An 18,739-nucleotide genomic window follows, 5' to 3' on the forward strand; every position below is an offset into this window, starting at 1 on the left:
GTTCAGACTGTTTGCTCTCCCTAACTCGGCACAGCACTGACCTACAGCCACAAACACGGAGTCAAACTCAGCAGCAGAACCAATTAAAATCTCCATTTCAAAGTGAAAGTGAGAGGCCTGACTGAGCTCACTAATCCACTAACTGCAAGCTAATGCTCTTACCGTCTTAGTTTATCTTACCACACTGTGAAATTTCCTAATGTCAGTTGCAATAGTTGCCACCTCACTAAGCTAAGATCTGATGATCTTCAGAGATGTGAGCTAGTAAAGCACTCGTTACGTTAGTATTCAGTTCTTTGTTGAGTATTTAGAAAGATTACACTAAATTTTATCAGACAGAGACAGAGAAGTTGTTAACATATAGAAAATAGTACAAATAAAGAAACTGGTGTAACTGGTTTGGTTGAAGGCATCATAACTTAAAGGCACATTATTTTGCCCTACAGACGGCCACTAATGCTGCTAGCACAGAGACGCACACAATAAAGAAATGACAGGGTGTAGGAGCACTTTAAATTGTTAATTATTTAATTAACACAATTAGAAAAATGTTCAGTGCAAAAATTTGCATTAGGAGGCTGGCACACCATGGAAGCAAAGTTTGATTAATTATCTCAAATATGTGAATATATAAGTCACACGCTTAATCCGACGCATCAGCTCCATCAGCTGATAACAGCTCGTTTTCTCGCTTTTCTTTTCTAGTTAGATGGTTTTATAGCATGTTTAAAACATGACAGCACAGAAAACAGACCCTATTTTTACTAGGGATGTTTTACTCAGTTCTTGAGATGGTACTATTCAAACACTGGAATCACTGTCTGAGTGTTCGAGAAAATGTACAGACCAACAATCCAGTCAAATGTCAATTTGTATAACTTACATATGTTCACTCTTATTGAAGTGGAGAACGCAACAAGCTTTCTGCTCATCCCCTCACAGACTGAAGGGATCTTTCGGTGACAGTGAGAAACTCTATAACCCCCTCTTTCAATTGGATTGTGATTGGTTCCTAGTCGCCTCACGGTTGTAAAAATATGGCGCTTTGAAACCGGATTAATCTTTTTGAATCACCCTGTATATAAGATATGGATAGAAGATGTACAAGATGTCAGTCTATATTTGCAGGCATAGATTTGCTAGATTGAAATCACAGTAAGATAGAGTGAGTGTTTCCAAAGACGCATTCTTAGGGTTTAGATATCGTAATTTTATTGCAGGCTAGGCTAGGGTCAAGATAAAGCTCTAGGACAAGAAACTATGAAAATATCTCTTTCTTTGATAGATATGTTGGCTGAGGAGAAAAGACCACTTAGAAGATGACCTTATCAGCATCCAGCATTGGACTGGTTAGCTGTAGTTTTGGCTCATTAGGGCACCTTCTATAAGCCAACCAACACGACAACCTACCAATCTCCCTCTGCCATTCCTGAATACTTGAACATTTTAAACGAGTATCTCTGTGTGCTGTTTTTAGTGCAACACCAGTGCTGCCACCTAAAAAGGTCTACTAAGCCAATTGCTCCACACTAGTGTAAGGTTTAGTGCTGTTTTTTCCTTCTCTGTTGTTAACAGATTATCTGTTCGTTAATCCTTACAGATATTCAATTATCAAAATTAGTCAGCATGCACAGCGCTAGTTTACACAGCTGCTGGTATTGGAGTAGGGCTACATTGCTGGAGCTGCTCCACAACTACTAGTGTTGCACCGATCCTGATACTGTATGAGTTAAACTTAGTATCGGTACCGGTGATGGGGATACCGATACCTATGACAGACACCACAAAGCAACTTCTGGTGCGTGCATGTGCACCAGTAGGCAGAACTTGACAACATGTCTGCGGTGTAAAGCAGTAAAAATGCTCACGGCTGAATCTGTAACAGCATTCTGGACATTCTGGGTGTAATGATAGCATTAAGCCTCGATTTAGCCTTTAGCACAGCAGCCCGCAAGCCAGGCCTGTGCGTCCACTAACCCTGCCTGCGGTGCGCCTCCGTAGGTCGGCTGTATCACTCAGCAAAAACCACTGAAAATTACTTAAACCGACAGCGTTGACGATGACGTTTACTGAACCGATGCTCATCCAACATGTAAATGCCATTTAGCCAAGCTGAGTGTGTTTTCTTTGTGATGCGGAACACAGATTTTACCAAAATAAAATATTTAAAATGTCATAGTATAATTATCAGGACTTAGACGCAATTTAGATTAGATAGAGTTAGTATGAGTACTCAGTATGGGCTGATACAAAAGGTCCAGGTATCGGAATCAGTATCGAAAGGGAAAAAGTGGTATCGGTGCATCTCTAACAACTAATACTGTTATTTTAAATACAGTTTAAAGTTCAGCAAACACTATAGCCCACAACAGTGTTTCCCAGCTGCAGTCCTGGACGCCCACCTGCACAGCACGGTTTCATTTTCATGCATTCTCTGCTTTCACCGGCTATGATCAAGTCCTTTATGAAGCATTTAAGACGAGGGAAAACACTTCACTTTTAAATAAAGGTTAGAACAGTGTAAAAGTGGGAGTGTGTGATTTGATTGGATGTCTATGAAGTTTACACTTCACTCGCACACAGGTGAAAAAACAGGCTGGTATTTGGACAGGTGTGACATGTGGTGTCTAGCGCAGATGCTGTGACTGAAACGTTGATTAAAACAGTATCTGTTTTGTTAGACGGATGAATAAAATGTCTAAAAATGGATCAAATCTTACTGTTTTTAAGGGTAGTTTTCAGAATGAGTATTCGAGTACTCAAGCTAAAATATCAAAGAGTACTGGAAGCCTGTAAGGTGCCAAACATTGACAGTCAGGTGAGAAGGTTTGCTGTGATATTGCTATATTTTAACCATATCATACGGTGCCCTCCACAAATATTGGCACCCCTGGTAAACATGAGCAAAACAGGCTGTTAAAACATTCTTTATTGCTAATTCTTCTAAGCTTTCATTCAAAATACTAACAAAATCTAGCTTTTATTTGAAGTACAATGATCAAAAAACTAAATCTTATCAGGAAATAATGAGTTCCTCCACACAGAACCTCTCCAGAACCTTCAGATTCAGAGCTCCACACTGTGGGCTCTTCAGATCATCCCACAGGTTTTCCACGGGGTTTAGGTCAGGGGACCGGGGTGGTCCTTTTTATCATTATACTTTAAATAAAGCTTAGATTTTTGCTTATATTTTCAATAAAAGATAAAAAAATAAGTAATTAAAAATATGTTTTGCAGCTCATTTTGCTCATAATTAACCAGAGGTGCCAATATTCGTGGAGTGCTGAAAGTCAGTTTTAGTTAGTCAGTCAGTGGCCCACTTTTTCAAGTTAGATTCCGTTGTTTTTGTCAGTCAGTCAGCCACTGTTCCACTAGCACAGGGCTTTTCGACCATCTCAACCCCCTGGTGGCCCTCAGGCCAAAATAGAGTGGTCCATACTGGGCCCGTGAAGGCAGTTTGCCATGAAATAAAAAAAAGAACTGACTTAACGATAAAAAGAATAAAATGTTTCCCAATGGTAAACAATAATACGAGGCCTGCAAAAACAGAGCACAAATGATTTGTCAATTTTTCACCTCTTGACTCTAAAAACCAAATATTCTCCTCCCAAAAAAAAGAAACTGTGGTAGGAACATACATTTCCCAAAAATTAAGTGTTCAAGTAAAAAATGGCTGAGTGACAAAGTGACAAACAAGTGGGCCTTGAGGTGGGAAAGGCTGAGAACCCCTGCACTAGCACACTTTCAACAGAACAAGAAGCTGCCGTACTAGAAGCGACTTCAGCCTTGTAAAAAGTCGAAGATTGAAAGATTTCAAAAGAAACTATTCCACCTCTGAGGAAAAGTTTCCTGCCGGAGATGCGAGAAAAGTGAGTATAGCTGAGCTTAAAAGCACCCAGTTAGTCTGCATTTCTATATATTAGCCTATACTAGGACATCAGCACATACTGAGACATATTTACAGCCAAGATGGTAAAAATGAATAATTAATAAAATGGATATAAAATGTTGTGGCTCCCAAGGTGGTTTGAATTTTGTTCAAGGGACAAAATGGCTCTTCTCAGCATTTGGGTTGGGACCCCTGCCCTACCTCTTTTGGAACTGTGGCACCACCCCTCCAAGGAGTTATGCATGGTGGCAGAAACTGACAGCACTTTAATTCACTTATTCCTTTCTTACACTGGTCAGGGTGACTGTGCAGTGCACCTATTCTCATATAAGAAGAGCGTCAGTACCTGTCAATGATTTAGAGCCTTGAAAGGTCATACAGTATTAAGTATGACATAAAACAACGAACAGAATATCGAAGACAACAGCCCACACAAAAGGACCCTTATCACTTTAAACAGAATCTTGCAATAGTCCTTCCCAGATCCTAAACAAGAAAAAACAAGAATCTACCACACATTCTCATTGATTGACCCCAAACACATTGCTCTTCTGCAGCCACGTGGTTGCAATCTCTGAGCATTGCACCCTGAGGCTATACATGCACTGGGGGACGGGAACTGGGAGTATGATAAAGCTCTCACCTCTCGTCCTGTAAGGACGTGCCGAGCCAGCTTGACTTTGGCGAAGTTGCCCTTGCCGATGGTCTTCAGCAGGCGGTAGTTGCCGACGTGAGGGTGCTCGTCCACGCTGGAGCTCAGAGAGTTCCTGCATCGCGGGAGGCTTTGTCGGCTGGCCGATTTGGCGGGTGGTACGGGCACTTCCGGAAAACCGTCCAGGGAGGTGTGCTGGAAAAGAGCCGCACAGGCCGAGAGAAGAGGGAGCGCAGTTAGGACCTGGAGAGAGACTGCTTAGTCACTGACGTATTGCTGACACACACAGGTTCACACGCTGAGCTGCTCTTTGCAGCGGTTATCCTTCGCACTACTGAGAAAGTGGCCGCTGGGTAGGCTTTGAATCTGGAAATGCGATCCAGTGAGTGCTGTTTTAGCCTCAAACCCTTTCTGCCAATCCAAGCTGTGTAGTGGAGAGACAATGGTGTCCTGTTCCTGATCTAGAACATTATACCTCGGTTCATAAAAAGACCTACCATAGGCAAAACGTGCATGAATAAACATCGACAAGGTAGTTATATTTCAGTGTAGTACGTGTTTATGTACTTCACCACAAGTGTCCCAGGGCAGGTTCAGAGAGTTTTCGAGCGTATTTTGTCGACCATCATATACGGCAAATGTAATCAAGTGGGAATGCAAAACACCACTGCGGGATTTATTGCATAACACAGTTTGGAGAGCAGATAGTCATCTTGACTGAGCGCTCGCTACGTGCACTCTGCAGGAGTGAGAGGAATGGCCCATACACAAGGTAGACTGTTATATGTGAGGGGCTTGTGGGGAAAATTAGGCCCTAAATAGAAAAGCATTATTAGAATCTGGCTCCACTTTGGTTGACAAAGTCTTCTCTTTCGGATTACTGTGTGGAAACAAATGCAGTAAACTCAACCATGTGAAGGGACTGTTTACACTTATTTGAAACAAACAAACAAACAAACAAACAAACAAATAAATAAACTCAACGCTTTTTCATCCCACCCCTGGCACTGAAGCAGACCTGGAAGCAAACACAGTGACAGCATTCAGGTTAGTCTGTTTACCTTTATTTGGATTGTCCACCATTGTCCCCTATAGATTATCTACAGATGGCTTTAGGGTTAGGATTTGGACCAGGGTTAGAGCTAGGATGGGTGAGGGTATAGGTTTTGGGTTGAGGTTAAGGTTAGGTTTAGGATTAGAGCCAGGTTTAGAGTTAAAGAAAACTATGGTCAGTTTAGTAGATATTTACAAAGCTTCTAAAGTGGACTATCCAAATAAAGTGTTACCGATTTATCCTGACATACTAACAGCGCAGTCATGGAGGCTATAGCATTTTCATGTCTTTCCTCCAATAATGAGGTATGACCAAGTTCTTCGTGGGCTGAATCAAGCGTGTTCAAAAGTGAGTGAACCTCCAGGACTGAAGTTGGGAAAACGTCTAAGGATCCAAGAACGTCCAGCTGATGCTTGTTTCCTTACTTACATTAGCCAACAACAGGAAGAGGCCAGCGCAGCTTGGTGATTTCTCTGGTTAAATACATCTAATAAACCTGGTAACTACTGCTGAATTCAATTACCACACTGTGCTGGACCAGAGACTGCGATTAGAGAAAAGCACTCTTGTTTTTATCAGCTGAAATTGAAGCAAGAATGACTTACCAATTCTATACAATACTGCATTTCTATATGATAAATTCTGTGGTCACTCATTATTTTCTGATAATGATGGCTGAAGTCAGATCGCATTTTCACAGCAACTAATACGACTACGCAACATTGACATACAATGCGACGTTTGGGGCTCAGGAGTGGCGCAACCCTCTAATTAGAGACGACTAAATTGGGGAGAAAACTGGGTAAAAAAAAAAGCTGTTGGATATCATGACAATACGAGAGGTGACAAATTACTACTAAAATAATGTGACAAAAGACATGAAATACTAACAACTACTTACATCACTTACAACATTTTTTGTGCACTGAAGGGCTGAGAAACAGTCAGCATTACTTCAACAATTTTTACTATAAAGGCTACAAAATCAAATAAATATATATAAAACATTGTTACTAGTTATTATTTTTATTATAGTGCCTAATTATTAGTTATTAAATAATGTAGTATCAGACATGCAAGGTTGTATTTAGTTTAAAAATAACATTGTTCTTGCTTTTAGTTGTAGTTAGGCTTGTTTTCATGTGGGTCCTACACTCTTATTTTGAAGGACTCAAAATAATACTGGGGGTCGTAAGGTAGGGAACTGAGTTTTGGGGACATTTTAAGGTCTCAGAGTGTGCTTTTTGTAGTTGGCTGTTTAGCCTAATGGTTAAGTCACTCGTGGGAGAGCAGGTTTAGTCCCAGCACAGAGAAGACGGCTTGGAACAGTTTGTGCTGGTAATGTAATGACGTCTCTCTGGCGCTCTGTGTATTAGGTAATTAGATCTGTTCTGTCATCGCTCTAACATTGTGTTTATCGCGAAAACTCATATCGTGACAATGATAACAATATAATTTATCGTGCAGCCCTGGCAAATAATGATACCATTCCACACGAAATGCGGCCGATATTACAGAACAAAAACTGCTCACTGTGTGAGTGAAACATCTAGAGAACAGGCCAAAAGCTGGGCTGACTTGCCGCTTCCGTGAAAAAAAGCAATGGGAAAGAAGTGCATACTGGAAATTCTGCTCTTGCAAAAGCATTACAGGAGCTGACAGTCCCAAACAACTACAGGAGCAAAGGGGAAAATCCAATAACAGTCTGAAATTCAGGCTGAAATACCGTGATGTTATCTGATCCAACCGTACAAATGGGGTAAACTGCATTACAAAGAGACTGAAGCTGAACACCTGATGCTATACACTGCAGTGGAACTGTCTAAGTGCTCTGGGACTCCAGTCTCCAATAATGGCAGCCTGAGTGTTCAAGTGTGGACTTGCCCAAACGTAGAATGCTACAGTGAGAGAGAAGGGAATGAGTTATGACTTAACCACATCTGGGCAGAGAGAGTAGAGATAAAGCAGAAGTAAAGGCCCAGTGGAAAAGGCTAGTTTCACAAAAAGACCTCAGAGTTCAAAACTTCGCCCTTTTTGAGGGATGCAACTGCCGTAATTTGATTTCAGACTAATCAGCGGTTTTGCCTCCGCCGCCGTAACCTGAGGGGAAAAGAAACTGAGCTGAAGAGGCGGAATGCTACGCTGCACAGGCCTGTCGAACAGCAGAGCCCATGCTGGGATGGATGAGTCCAGGTTGGATCCCCGTGGTGCCCAACTGTAGAAGCGGTGGTACAGGCTGGAAGATAAACAAGATCGGCCTGCTTCTGCCAGAAGAACCGCCAGGGCAGCTGCTCCCATCCGTCTGGCCGCTCTGCCCTCGGCTGCCACACCCACAGAACAAAACCTGGGTCGGGTTACGGCACCGCTGTCACAATCCTGTTGCGTTGTAACGCTACACCTAGCAGTGCGCCGCAAATATCTGCATCTCAGCTACAATCCTGTAGCGTAGAATGCAGAGTAAGTTCAAGAGGACGTGCGTAGTAGTGTGTGTGATACGACGCAGGTAGAGGGGTGGCTGTCAAAATATATGCGGGTATGTGTCTCGTTGACGTGTGCATATCTGACCCTTTGTTATGAGATGCATACCAGCGCTGGTGGGTATGTGAGCGAAAGAAAGATTTAGAGAGAACGAGACACAGTGTGTCTGTGATGACAGTGAAACATGAGATTGCACGGCTTCCTCTGGGAGGATTAATAGCCTCTGACAATAGAGAGAGAGAGAGAGAGAGAGAGAGACAGACAGAGAGATCAGATTTAATGCAGGAAAGTCCCTGCGTCGGTATAAATCAGCACAGTCAGCTATTAATGCTAATATCCCAACGCTAATGGCCCTGAGCGAGCCGGTGACATTAACACATAACACCAGGCACCTTCAGAGCTGTTACGTTCTCCACTAGAGGACCATAAATCACACCGAGGCAGGTACACAGAGGTTCCTGTATCTTAAACCTGTATCTTAATGATACTCAGTCAGGCTTAAGTAACGCCCAGGGACTTTAAGGTATTAAGGTAAACGTTTTCCGGATGGGATTTATACACTCTTGGTTACATTAGGGGCAACGAACATATGGCCTGTCCTCACAAATGTCACGTATAACTCAGTATAGAGTAGAGAATGGGCACATTTAAGGGTTTCCAAGGTCACTTTGAGGGTCTACTTTAACACATCATCCCTCCTGCCAAACGACACGTTTAAACGTCCGAGCCGACGAGGAAGAACTAGCGCCAACTAAGGGCGACTGATGGCGATACAGCCGAAATGTGGCTGCATGAAAGGCAGCAACTCTCTACAGGAGCTGGCAGTAACCTGTAAAACAGCAACACAGAAAACAGCTTCTAATTTAAATGTAATAAATGTCTTACAAGCATAAATATGTCCATTTTTAATCTATAGCTAGTGTGTGAAAGTAAAAGTAAGCCATTGTTAGCTTGGCACCAACATAAAAACTCATTAAAATAAGAAAGGCTACTTAAAAGCGAACGTACATTAAATAGTTTATTTAATTTAATGCATAATTCACACAATAAATGCATGGCTGGCGCGTGTTCATAATAAAAATAATAATAAAAAGTCCAAAGACCGGTGGTGACCGCGTCCAGCAGCCCACAGTCAGCTCGGTGTTCCAACCCTTTACAGACTAGCTATAGATACACACAAAAAATGATGGTTCACCAAGAGTTCTTTAGTAAAGAAAACAGTTCTAAATAGAACCATGAACACTCACAGAAGCCCTAGCATGATTCTTTGCATCCTGAAAGGGATCTTCAGAATGTGCTGTAGACGGTTCTATATAAAACCATTCTGAAATGGGTTTTGTATAGCACCAAAAAAGGTTCTTCTATAGATACACGCTTGACATCGTAACAATAGTAGAACCCTTTTTGATACTAACAAGAACCCTGTTCATTAACAGCTGTAACACAAATATCTACCAAGACCTTTGAGTGTAATCAGACACCCAAGCATTCATGTTCGCCACAGTTTGGACTGGATGAGCTCAAGGAGCTTCACTGTAAGAGCACAGCTTTGTGGTAACGTATCTCTTGGAGATCAAACAGCATATCACCAATAACTGACCTGCTGATGTAAACCGAGTCCAGTCCTGGTCATCCGCTAGGGCTGCAACTGCTTTCAGTGGAGTATGGGTCAGTGGGCTAGAGCTGACTTAGCAGTACTGGTCAACAAATAGAAGTCCAGATGGTGAAGTCTAAATAATCACAGGCATTTATTTACTTGAGATACTTATTCTGAAATGTCTACTCGACCCTGTTTATGATCTTCTAAACTCCTCAATTTATGACTCTGTAGAATGACTGGAGGTCCACTAACATACAGCACTGGTGACCAAACCCGCTACTTAAGATCTACATATCAGAGTTCACTTCCAACCCTGACTGAACACACCTTAAGCCATCTTTACCTCCATGGCCCTCACCTAAATGTATTTTACCCATTTCTTCTTTGCTGTGTCAGCACAAACGGTGGCGAAAACAACAGAAGCAGGGAGTTGGTCCACATTTGTGGATCTGTGTCTTCTAGTAACAGTGTGTTTGCGTGAGTTTGATGAGTTTATTTTGGTGCAACAACAGCTTAAAAGTTATAGTGTGTGATCGCCAAAAAATCTGCAGAAATCAGTTCGAATGTATGCAAAACCGAGTGGTTTTACGGCATTAATTAGTTGGATCTGATGTGTTAGATTTGGGTTCTGCAGGCATCGGCAGATCTCCAAGAGCAGGTTTGGTGACCAGTGATGTAGAGAAAAGTCCAGTAAGTACTCAGGCAGGGCACAGCCTACAATATATATCATGCTGTTTTCTAAAATGCTTAAAGAAAACGGTTCTAAACGTTGTTTTAATATCTAAAAACAGCCTGCACAATGCAGATCTAACAGAAGGCTAACGATATACTGAATATACTGACATCAGAGATGGGAACTCAAGACAGCGACGCAAAACACATTCAAGTCACGTCTTGAGCGACTAGTGACTCGAATCAAACATAGCCTGACTCGATTTGGACTTAACACTTACGATTAGTTCAGTTCTATCCTGAGAAACACAGGGACAGAACTGAATAATCTAATACTGCCAGTCTTAATGCTGTAAATGAATAAAACCTTTCGTCCAATCGTTACTGCACTGCCGTTCTCCCATACACTGTTGAAGGCTGGATACAGCTTCCATTGAAGAGCCTTACAGTGCAGCACTCTGACTAGCTAATCTAACTAGCTAAACTTCCAGTTCCACCTTAAATAGTCCAGCAGTTCTGACGCCTGAAGTGCCAGAATGTAACTGCTGCTCCGTTTAATGTGGGACAGGAAAATTCGAACAAGAAGCTGGAGAATATCTGACTTCAGCTTCACATCACTGAAGAATTAGGGGTGGGTGATAATAAATAATTGCCCCCCTCTTTGAAGGCATATGACCCCCTAAATGTAACTAAAGCCCAGCAGTGAGGAGCTGAACTTTACCCTCCTCTGCTGTCACTGCAGACTGGCAGGGTCGCCTACAGAGCAGCGCTAGTAGCTGTTAATGAAGTAACGCTCTTTTTATTTGAGGGTCCCATTTTGTAGAGGAAGATTTCAACCACTACCCATTGTAACTCAGTTCTAAGGGGCAAGAAGACACTTGAAAATAAGGGGTAGGGGTAAAAATAAGAAATAGGACTGGGCCAAAGTCATCCCACAAAAACCAGAAGCCAAAATGTGAGCTCATCTCTTTTAAGGACAGTGAGCTTTCAGACCACTGGCCCAGTTCAGGTGAAGTTAGGGAGAAATTTACTGTTCACCCTATAATGAAAGGCTCAGGATTTGAAGCTAATAAACAGACTAAACTAAAATTTTTTCCTCTAAAAACTCTGACATTCAATATATGAACACCAATTTTGAGAAAAGAAAAACCTTTTATATGTATTTTATAAATTTATCCTAACCGTTATTAAATATAAATGTGTTTATGTTTTATTGTTTATTACTATTTACCTTGGATGTAGGCTTCTAAATAAAAAGCAGAGTTAACTGAAAATGAAAAACCATACAGCACCTACTTAGCATGCTCCACAACGCTAACAGGCCCCTACTAGCCAGGCAGGCCAATGGAAAAAATCACCTGAGTGTCCAGCACCACTCCAGCTTACAGCTCATCAGTGATTTAGCCGCTCTGGAGCGGAGCCAGCTGGACGTGCGGCGGGATGACTCATGAGCGAACATGTCTATGCTCTGTTCCTAGTGGATGAAATCCTCGAGAGTGCGCCTGCAGAGCTGCCCAGCCATCGCACTCTGCTACAGCTTCAGATAGCACAGTCCAACCGTTTAATGCAGTCAAAATAAACAGATATTCCTGCCTTTCATTGTGCTCTGCTTTAATGATGTAATCTCAGGGCTGCTGACACGTTTAATCTGATATGTAAAAGTAGAGGATCTAACAAGGTTGGAGCACCGAATCAAAAAAGAATAACAGCCACTGATTAAAATAAAAAATATCCCAACACTACCAACCAACGAGGTCAGGTACTGATGCTGGATGGTCAGTTCTGGATCACGCCAACTCATCCCAAAGGTACTGGATGGAACGCCATCACTCCAGAGAACGCCATCACTCCAGAGAACGCAGTTCCACTGCTCCACAGTAGTGGGGGGCTTTATAGCCCACTAACCCATGGCTGACATTGGGCATGCTGACCTCATGCTGCTCCAGATCATCCCATTCTACTAAAAATGCTTTTCCCAGTAGATTATAAAAGCTGCGTTCAAGCAGTTGAACGTCTGGGTCAGCAACACGTGAACAACACGTGAAGTAGCCGAATTCACTTATTCTAAGGGGTGTCCACAAACTTTTGGACATTAAGACCCAGTCCCATTTCACCCCTCGCCCCTACCACTAAGCCGTTTTGCGTGTTCACGTCTAGGAGTAGGGTGTCCCAACTGTTGTTGAGATAGAGGGGTAGGGTGAAGTGTTAGGACTACATGACCCTCCAAACTGAGGTTTTTCAGAGACTCCAAACAGAGTTTTATGAGAAAAAAGAAAAACTGGCAAGATGGCTGAGCAAGAGACCAAAGAAACCCACAAATATGAGAACTGTCTCTGTTAAAAATCACAATAACCATTGAATTATCTTAGTTTAATGTCCTTTCAGTGTATTATGGTCCTTTTCTTCATAACAAGCCAAAAAAAAACATTAGTAGTGTGCTGATATCTTGGTAGCAGCTTTCCTGTTCTATCTTAAATGATGCAGCAGATTCATTCTGGCACCTCAGGCATCAGAACTGCTGCACTATTTAAGGTGGGCTGGAGGTTAGGGAAGCAGCCTTGTGACTGGAAGGTCGTCGGTTCGGTCCCCTGAGCTGTCAGTACGTGACTGAAGTGCCCTTGAGCACCTAACCCCCAACTGCTCCCCGGGCGCTGTGGATAGGGCTGCCCACTGCTCCGGGCAAGTATGCTCACTGCCTCCTAGTGTGTGTGTTCACTAGTGTGTATGTGGTGTTTCACTGCACGGATGGGTCAAATGCAGAGATGAACTTCCCCAATTGTGGGACTAATAAACAGTAACTTAACTGAAGAAATGTACAAAATCAAGAAGCTGCTGAATATCTGACTTCAGCTTCACATCACTGAAGAATTAGGGGTGGGTGATAATAAATAATTGCCCCCCTCTTTGAAGGCATATGATTCCCTAAATGTAACTAAAGCCCAGCAGTGAGGAGCTGAACTTTACCCTCCTCTGCTGTCACTGCAGACTGGCAGGGTCGCCTACAGAGCAGCGCTGGTAGCTGTTAATGAAGTAATGCTCTTTTTATTTGAGGGTCCCATTTCATAGAGGAAGATTCATATTTACACATACACTGGCCCATATTCGTGCATTTGGTCAAATCTGATCAGAAAACGGCCAGAGTTTCGTTATTTCATTTTTGGTGTAAATTCTATTCTAACAATTATGTTTTCTTTCTAAGGAAACGTGCAGTTGATCAGTGTTCTTTAAGTACTGATGACATCCACGACATATTGTTGTGACATGATTTACCACAACAACGATGAATATCATCATACTGCCCAGCCCTACATTGACCTCAAACAGCCAAAATGACTCAAAACTGGTTTCTAAAAGCAAGGTGGAGGGGCTCATATGGCCTAGCCAATCTCCTGGCTTGAATCCCATTTCAAATGATGGATCATTCGGAGTCCATCAGAGAGACCCTCGTAACCTTGAGTAACTATCAATAGGTCAAACGTTGCAAAAAGCTAATTATATCTCACTGTGGTCGTCTCAAAGTCAACAACGGCTTAGCAATGAAGTACTAACGGGTCTCATTCACCATAAATTTGTTCTTAAGTGCGTTTTTGTGAAAGGTCCCAAGAAAAAGTCTACGTCAGATTCATGACGGGTTCTTAAAGCGCAGAACGGTTCTCACCTTTGTGCTCTTAAGTGTGTAGATTGTGTTCTTATCTAAGAACAAATCCCACATAAGAAAACACTGGTGAATGTCAGGATCTTCGTGAAAACTGCGTTAGTGGGTTTAAGAAGAAATTTCTTCCTGAGAACGGTTGTTGAATGAGGCCCAATGTTACTAATTCACGGTGTATTAATTTCCCCCCATTAGTTTTGTTTGGTTGATAATTATAAGCAGAAAGTCACAATACATTGTGTGTAAACTTGAAGTGGGCATGTGCACTGGAAGTACATTAAATAACCAAAAAAAGTGTCTGAATACTTGTTCACACTCACTGTACCACCAATGACGTGAGGTAAAATAGAGTAAACGTCATTTCAGTCACAACAGTAAAAAGAGATTATTAACCATGGATACCAGGGGTGGAACAACTCTCCAAACCCACGGTTCAGCCCAGATCTTGATTTTTGGGCCAGGATTTGGTGCATACTTCTGGGTGCTTTCAAACAATACATTATCGATACAGTGGCACCAAATATCGATGTATTTATTGAAACACGTGCGCTGCAAATGTTCTAAACCAGGGTCTTTAATTAAAATTCAATAAGGTCCAGTTAGAGAAAATACCCTCAAGCAAAGGTCCAGAACATCATAATATCTAACTTGCATTATGATTCAGTGCCATATACTGTAAACTGAAGTAGCCTAGTAGGTCTATCAACATCTTATACAGTCAACAACTGAAAGTCAAATCAAATAAAGAACAATTCAGTGATTTTAAGTACATTTATTGTCAGTTTTCTCTTTTTTTAGAGCACAATAATTTCCCTCACTTTCTTCTCCGACTGCTGTTTCTCGCCTCGTCCCTCCCCTGTGTGTGCGTCACTCACTCGAGTCTCGGTGCTCATCGTAATGCACAGATCTGATTGGATGAGTAGCGTCACGTGTGATATTTACAACGCATGTGATTGGTCTGTGGGTCTCTGGCCACTAAAGCTGTACCGTAAAGACTAGAAAAGTTACGCCCTTTAAAATAGGACAACCCTGTCGAAATTAACTAATTCTCCACAGTTTATCGGTTATAGGTCCAGGTCCACTCAGGACAGCGTCTGGGACTGGACTCGGACCTCGGTCCGCCTATCAGTGACCTCTGCTATAAATGGACCCTCCCTCCAATTTGATTTACCAGATTCACTACTGCATGCCTGCACATGGTGGCATTAAGGTGCTAATCAAATGAATAGGGTAAACCTGCAGTGAAGAAAAATAAACTAAGAAATGGCGAACAGCAGGGGGGAAACGAATCAGACAGACACCATCCTCTCAATTCAAAAGTCTGGGCCACTTCGGCTTTTACCGCATTGAAGGAACGAATGAAATAGTTTATATAGTTAGAAAAGATTTTATTGAGGCACCGTTGTGTTCCACCTTTAGAATGATGACAGTCAGAGTATGTTAAAGAGGTATGGAGCTAAGCTATGCGCTAAAGTGTTTCAATTGGTTGTCAAATTCTGTGAAACTGACTCTAATAAATACATAATTCCTGCTATTTGCCTATTTAGTAGTGTTTTATCTTCTAGCGTTACATAGATGTTGTGATGCATCATAGAGGATCGTCTCGCAATACATAGAGTATCGAAGAACCACAGTATTGCGATGTCATCATTATCGTGGGCAACGTATCGTGAGATGCCCTATGACTCCCACCCCGATTGGTGATGTCTTCATTTTATTCTAACTGGATTGTCTGACCAGTCTGAGCGCAGGCCTGAAAAGATGCTACCTTTGATGATTTGTGTTACAGCCATTCTTTTTGGACTTTGTGACATAAACAACTTGGCCAATAAACCTCTAATCTTGGAATTCTTACCAAAGGCAATGCATTCGTCTCTGCCTAGAAGTAAATCCACTTGATTTAAAAAACAACATTTAAATCCTCTCATCACAAAATGCAGCGCTGGTTATGTAATGGCTTTCTGTGAAATGCCCCAGAAGCACCTCAGACAAAATCCCGAGGGCTACTACGTTCAATAAGAACACAGGAACAGTGGCTAAAATACTTTTGTAGCTTTTTATGGTGCTAATCTTCTCTACGACAGCAGAATGAGATACAAAACGAAGACCTGCCTCACAAGTGTCTGAGACCGTCAAGCCCTAGAAACTCGATTCACTGCCTTATTTTCTGCTCCAAACTGTAACGACCCATCATAAAACACAGATTATCACCACATCACAACACAGAAGTCTGTAGGGGCGACAAGTTACCAGCATAAATCTCAAAAGTGTACTGCACTCAGTCACAGATGCATAACAATCAATACCAATTTGCCCGAATCTTTGACGTGTCAGGTGCTGCAGAGCTTTTAACTGCCATGAATGCAGCAATACGGAAACTGGGCCCAGGCCAATAATCAATACTTCTGAGTCTGTATCTGCTGATACTGACGCTACTACTCATATTTTAGCTTTTTTACAACTGGCCAAGCAGGCATATGGTAAAGGAGCATATTACACTGGCTCAGCAGTTCTGCTGTAAGAAAAACGATATCCCTTCTGCAAGTCACCTCACGATTAGAGGAACGCGGATATTTTTCAGGGCCAGGTTACTCTGGAAATCTTCATCACTGCTTGGAGAGTCTTCGGCCCAACCCCATTTCTCATTTTTAACCCTACCACTTGTTTTCGAGTGTCACCCTAAACCCCTTGGAACTGAGTTACAGGGGGTAGTGGTTGAAATCTTTCCCTCTGAAATGGGACCCTCAAATAAAAAGAGCATCACTTCATTAACAGCTACTAGCGCTGCTCTGTAGGCGACCCTGCCAGTCTGCAGTGACAGCAGAGGAGGGTAAAGTTCAGCTCCTCACTGCTGGGCTTTAGTTACATTTAGGGAATCATATGCCTTCAAAGAGGGGGGCAATTATTTATTATCACCCACCCCTAATTCTTCCGTAATATGAAGCTGAAGTCAGATATTCTCCAGCTTCTTGTTTGAATTTTCCCATTCCACCTTAAATGGAGCAGCAGTTACATTCCGGCACTTCAGACACCAGAACTGCTGGACTATTTAAGGTGGAACAGGAAAATTAGCTAGCTACCAAAACATTAGCATGCTATTAGCGATTTTTTATACTTGTTATGAAGAAAATGATCATAATACATTGAAACGACTTTAAACTAAGATAAAACAGTGATTACTGTCATTTTTAACAGAGAAAATTCTCACATTTGTGTTTCTTTGGTCTCTTGTACTCCACACTCTGTTTGGAGTGAGTCTCTGAAAAACTGTATGTAGCCAGGTAGCCCCTAACACTTCACCCTACCCCTCTATCTCAACTAAAATTGGGACACCCTACTGCTAGACGTGAACGTGCAAAACGGAGGGCTAAGGGCTGAGGGGTAGGGGCGAGGGGTGAAATGGGATCACACAGCGAAAGGTGAACGGCTAACGATGTCTAGTTAACTAGATCACAACTGTATATGACAAGTTGACAACATTACGCTGACTGACTCTTCCATTTCGCTTTTTCAGACCGAAGAAGCCACAACTTGACTCCTCCTGCTTGACCTTGATCAGGAGTGTCAAACAACCACTTATTTAACATTTTGCCATGACCTGAACAGGACATTCTATGTTCAAAACATGCCAAGTCTACGACGGAAAAAATAGACACTGAAAACGATTCAAAAATCTTTTTTTTATATAAAACAATAGACCACATTAGTTGCAGATCACCGTCAAGCCTCTTTAGTTGTTCCCAGTTTTTAAAACTGGCCATTCGCTTGAACTAGACGCCCGGCATTGCTTGTTTTTGTGGAGCTGTCCCATAGATGGTATACATTATGCAGCATGCAGTGCATGCTGGGGACTGTAGTGCAGCTTAGGTGAAACGGGCAAATATTAACAGAATCTTAAAATAATTAGCGGGCCGAACAGGATTGTGCCACGGGGCTTGTGTTTGACAAATGGGACCTAGATTAACTGTGCCCTGTTCAGTTTGGCCATGGTCGCGAGTTCGATGCTACAGCCGTCCGTGGCCGAGAATCCAAGAGAGGCCTCGCTCTCTGGGTGGGTAGGATGGCTCCCCCGTCTCCCCCCATCACTCAGCACGACGCTAGCCAGCGAAGGCTTCTGTTAGCTGATGTAACAGAACTGGAGGTTAGTGTTCTCCTCCAAGCGTGTTCAGCTGCACAATGACGTCGTGGTAGCGGCAGTTCGAAAAGACGCAGTGTCACTTTACAGGACTCCAAGGCCTGCGTTGGCCTTCGCCCTCCTAGCGCTGGTGGTATCGTGTGATTGGGGGAGTCTTAACTAGTGGGTGGAATTGGATACGACTAAAGTGGGGAGGAAATTGGGAAAAAGTAAAAAAGGGAGCCTGTAAATGAGACGTACTGCTACTCCAATAGCCACAACAGCAATAAGTGGTGCTGCTTTACTTTTTCTACTTTCATAGCGATTAATTTCTGCAAGAAACTCATCAACCTGCTGGTCTTCCATGACAGTTTGTGAAGTAAGTTTCTGGTCTGTCACTGTCTGTCTTAGAAACACTGTCAATCGTTTGGAGTGTTTCTCCTTTACATACAGGCTGTAAACTAATCAGAAATGTTGCTCCAGTTTTTTAAAAAATACTATACAGAACCTTTATCAAAAAGGCTCCATATAGAACCATGAACACTCAAAGAACCCTTCGCATGATTTAAAGGTTCTTCGCATCATGAAAGGGTTCTTCAGGTTGATGGAAAATGTGCACGAACGTGCT

General features: G+C 42.4%; 1 protein-coding gene across 1 annotated transcript in view; it reads right to left on the reverse strand.

The window, feature by feature from the left end:
* LOC118816733 (serine/threonine-protein kinase MARK1-like) overlaps positions 1-18,739 on the reverse strand; it is a 96,297-nt gene that overhangs the window by 70,679 nt on the left and 6,879 nt on the right. The window contains exon 2 of the mRNA XM_036583292.1: positions 4,533-4,736. Within this exon, the coding sequence (XP_036439185.1) occupies positions 4,533-4,736 (204 nt within the window). The remainder of the gene's footprint in view (positions 1-4,532; positions 4,737-18,739) is intronic.

Source organism: Colossoma macropomum, unplaced genomic scaffold (assembly GCF_904425465.1).
Source record: "Colossoma macropomum unplaced genomic scaffold, Colossoma_macropomum, whole genome shotgun sequence".
NCBI lineage: Eukaryota > Metazoa > Chordata > Actinopteri > Characiformes > Serrasalmidae > Colossoma > Colossoma macropomum.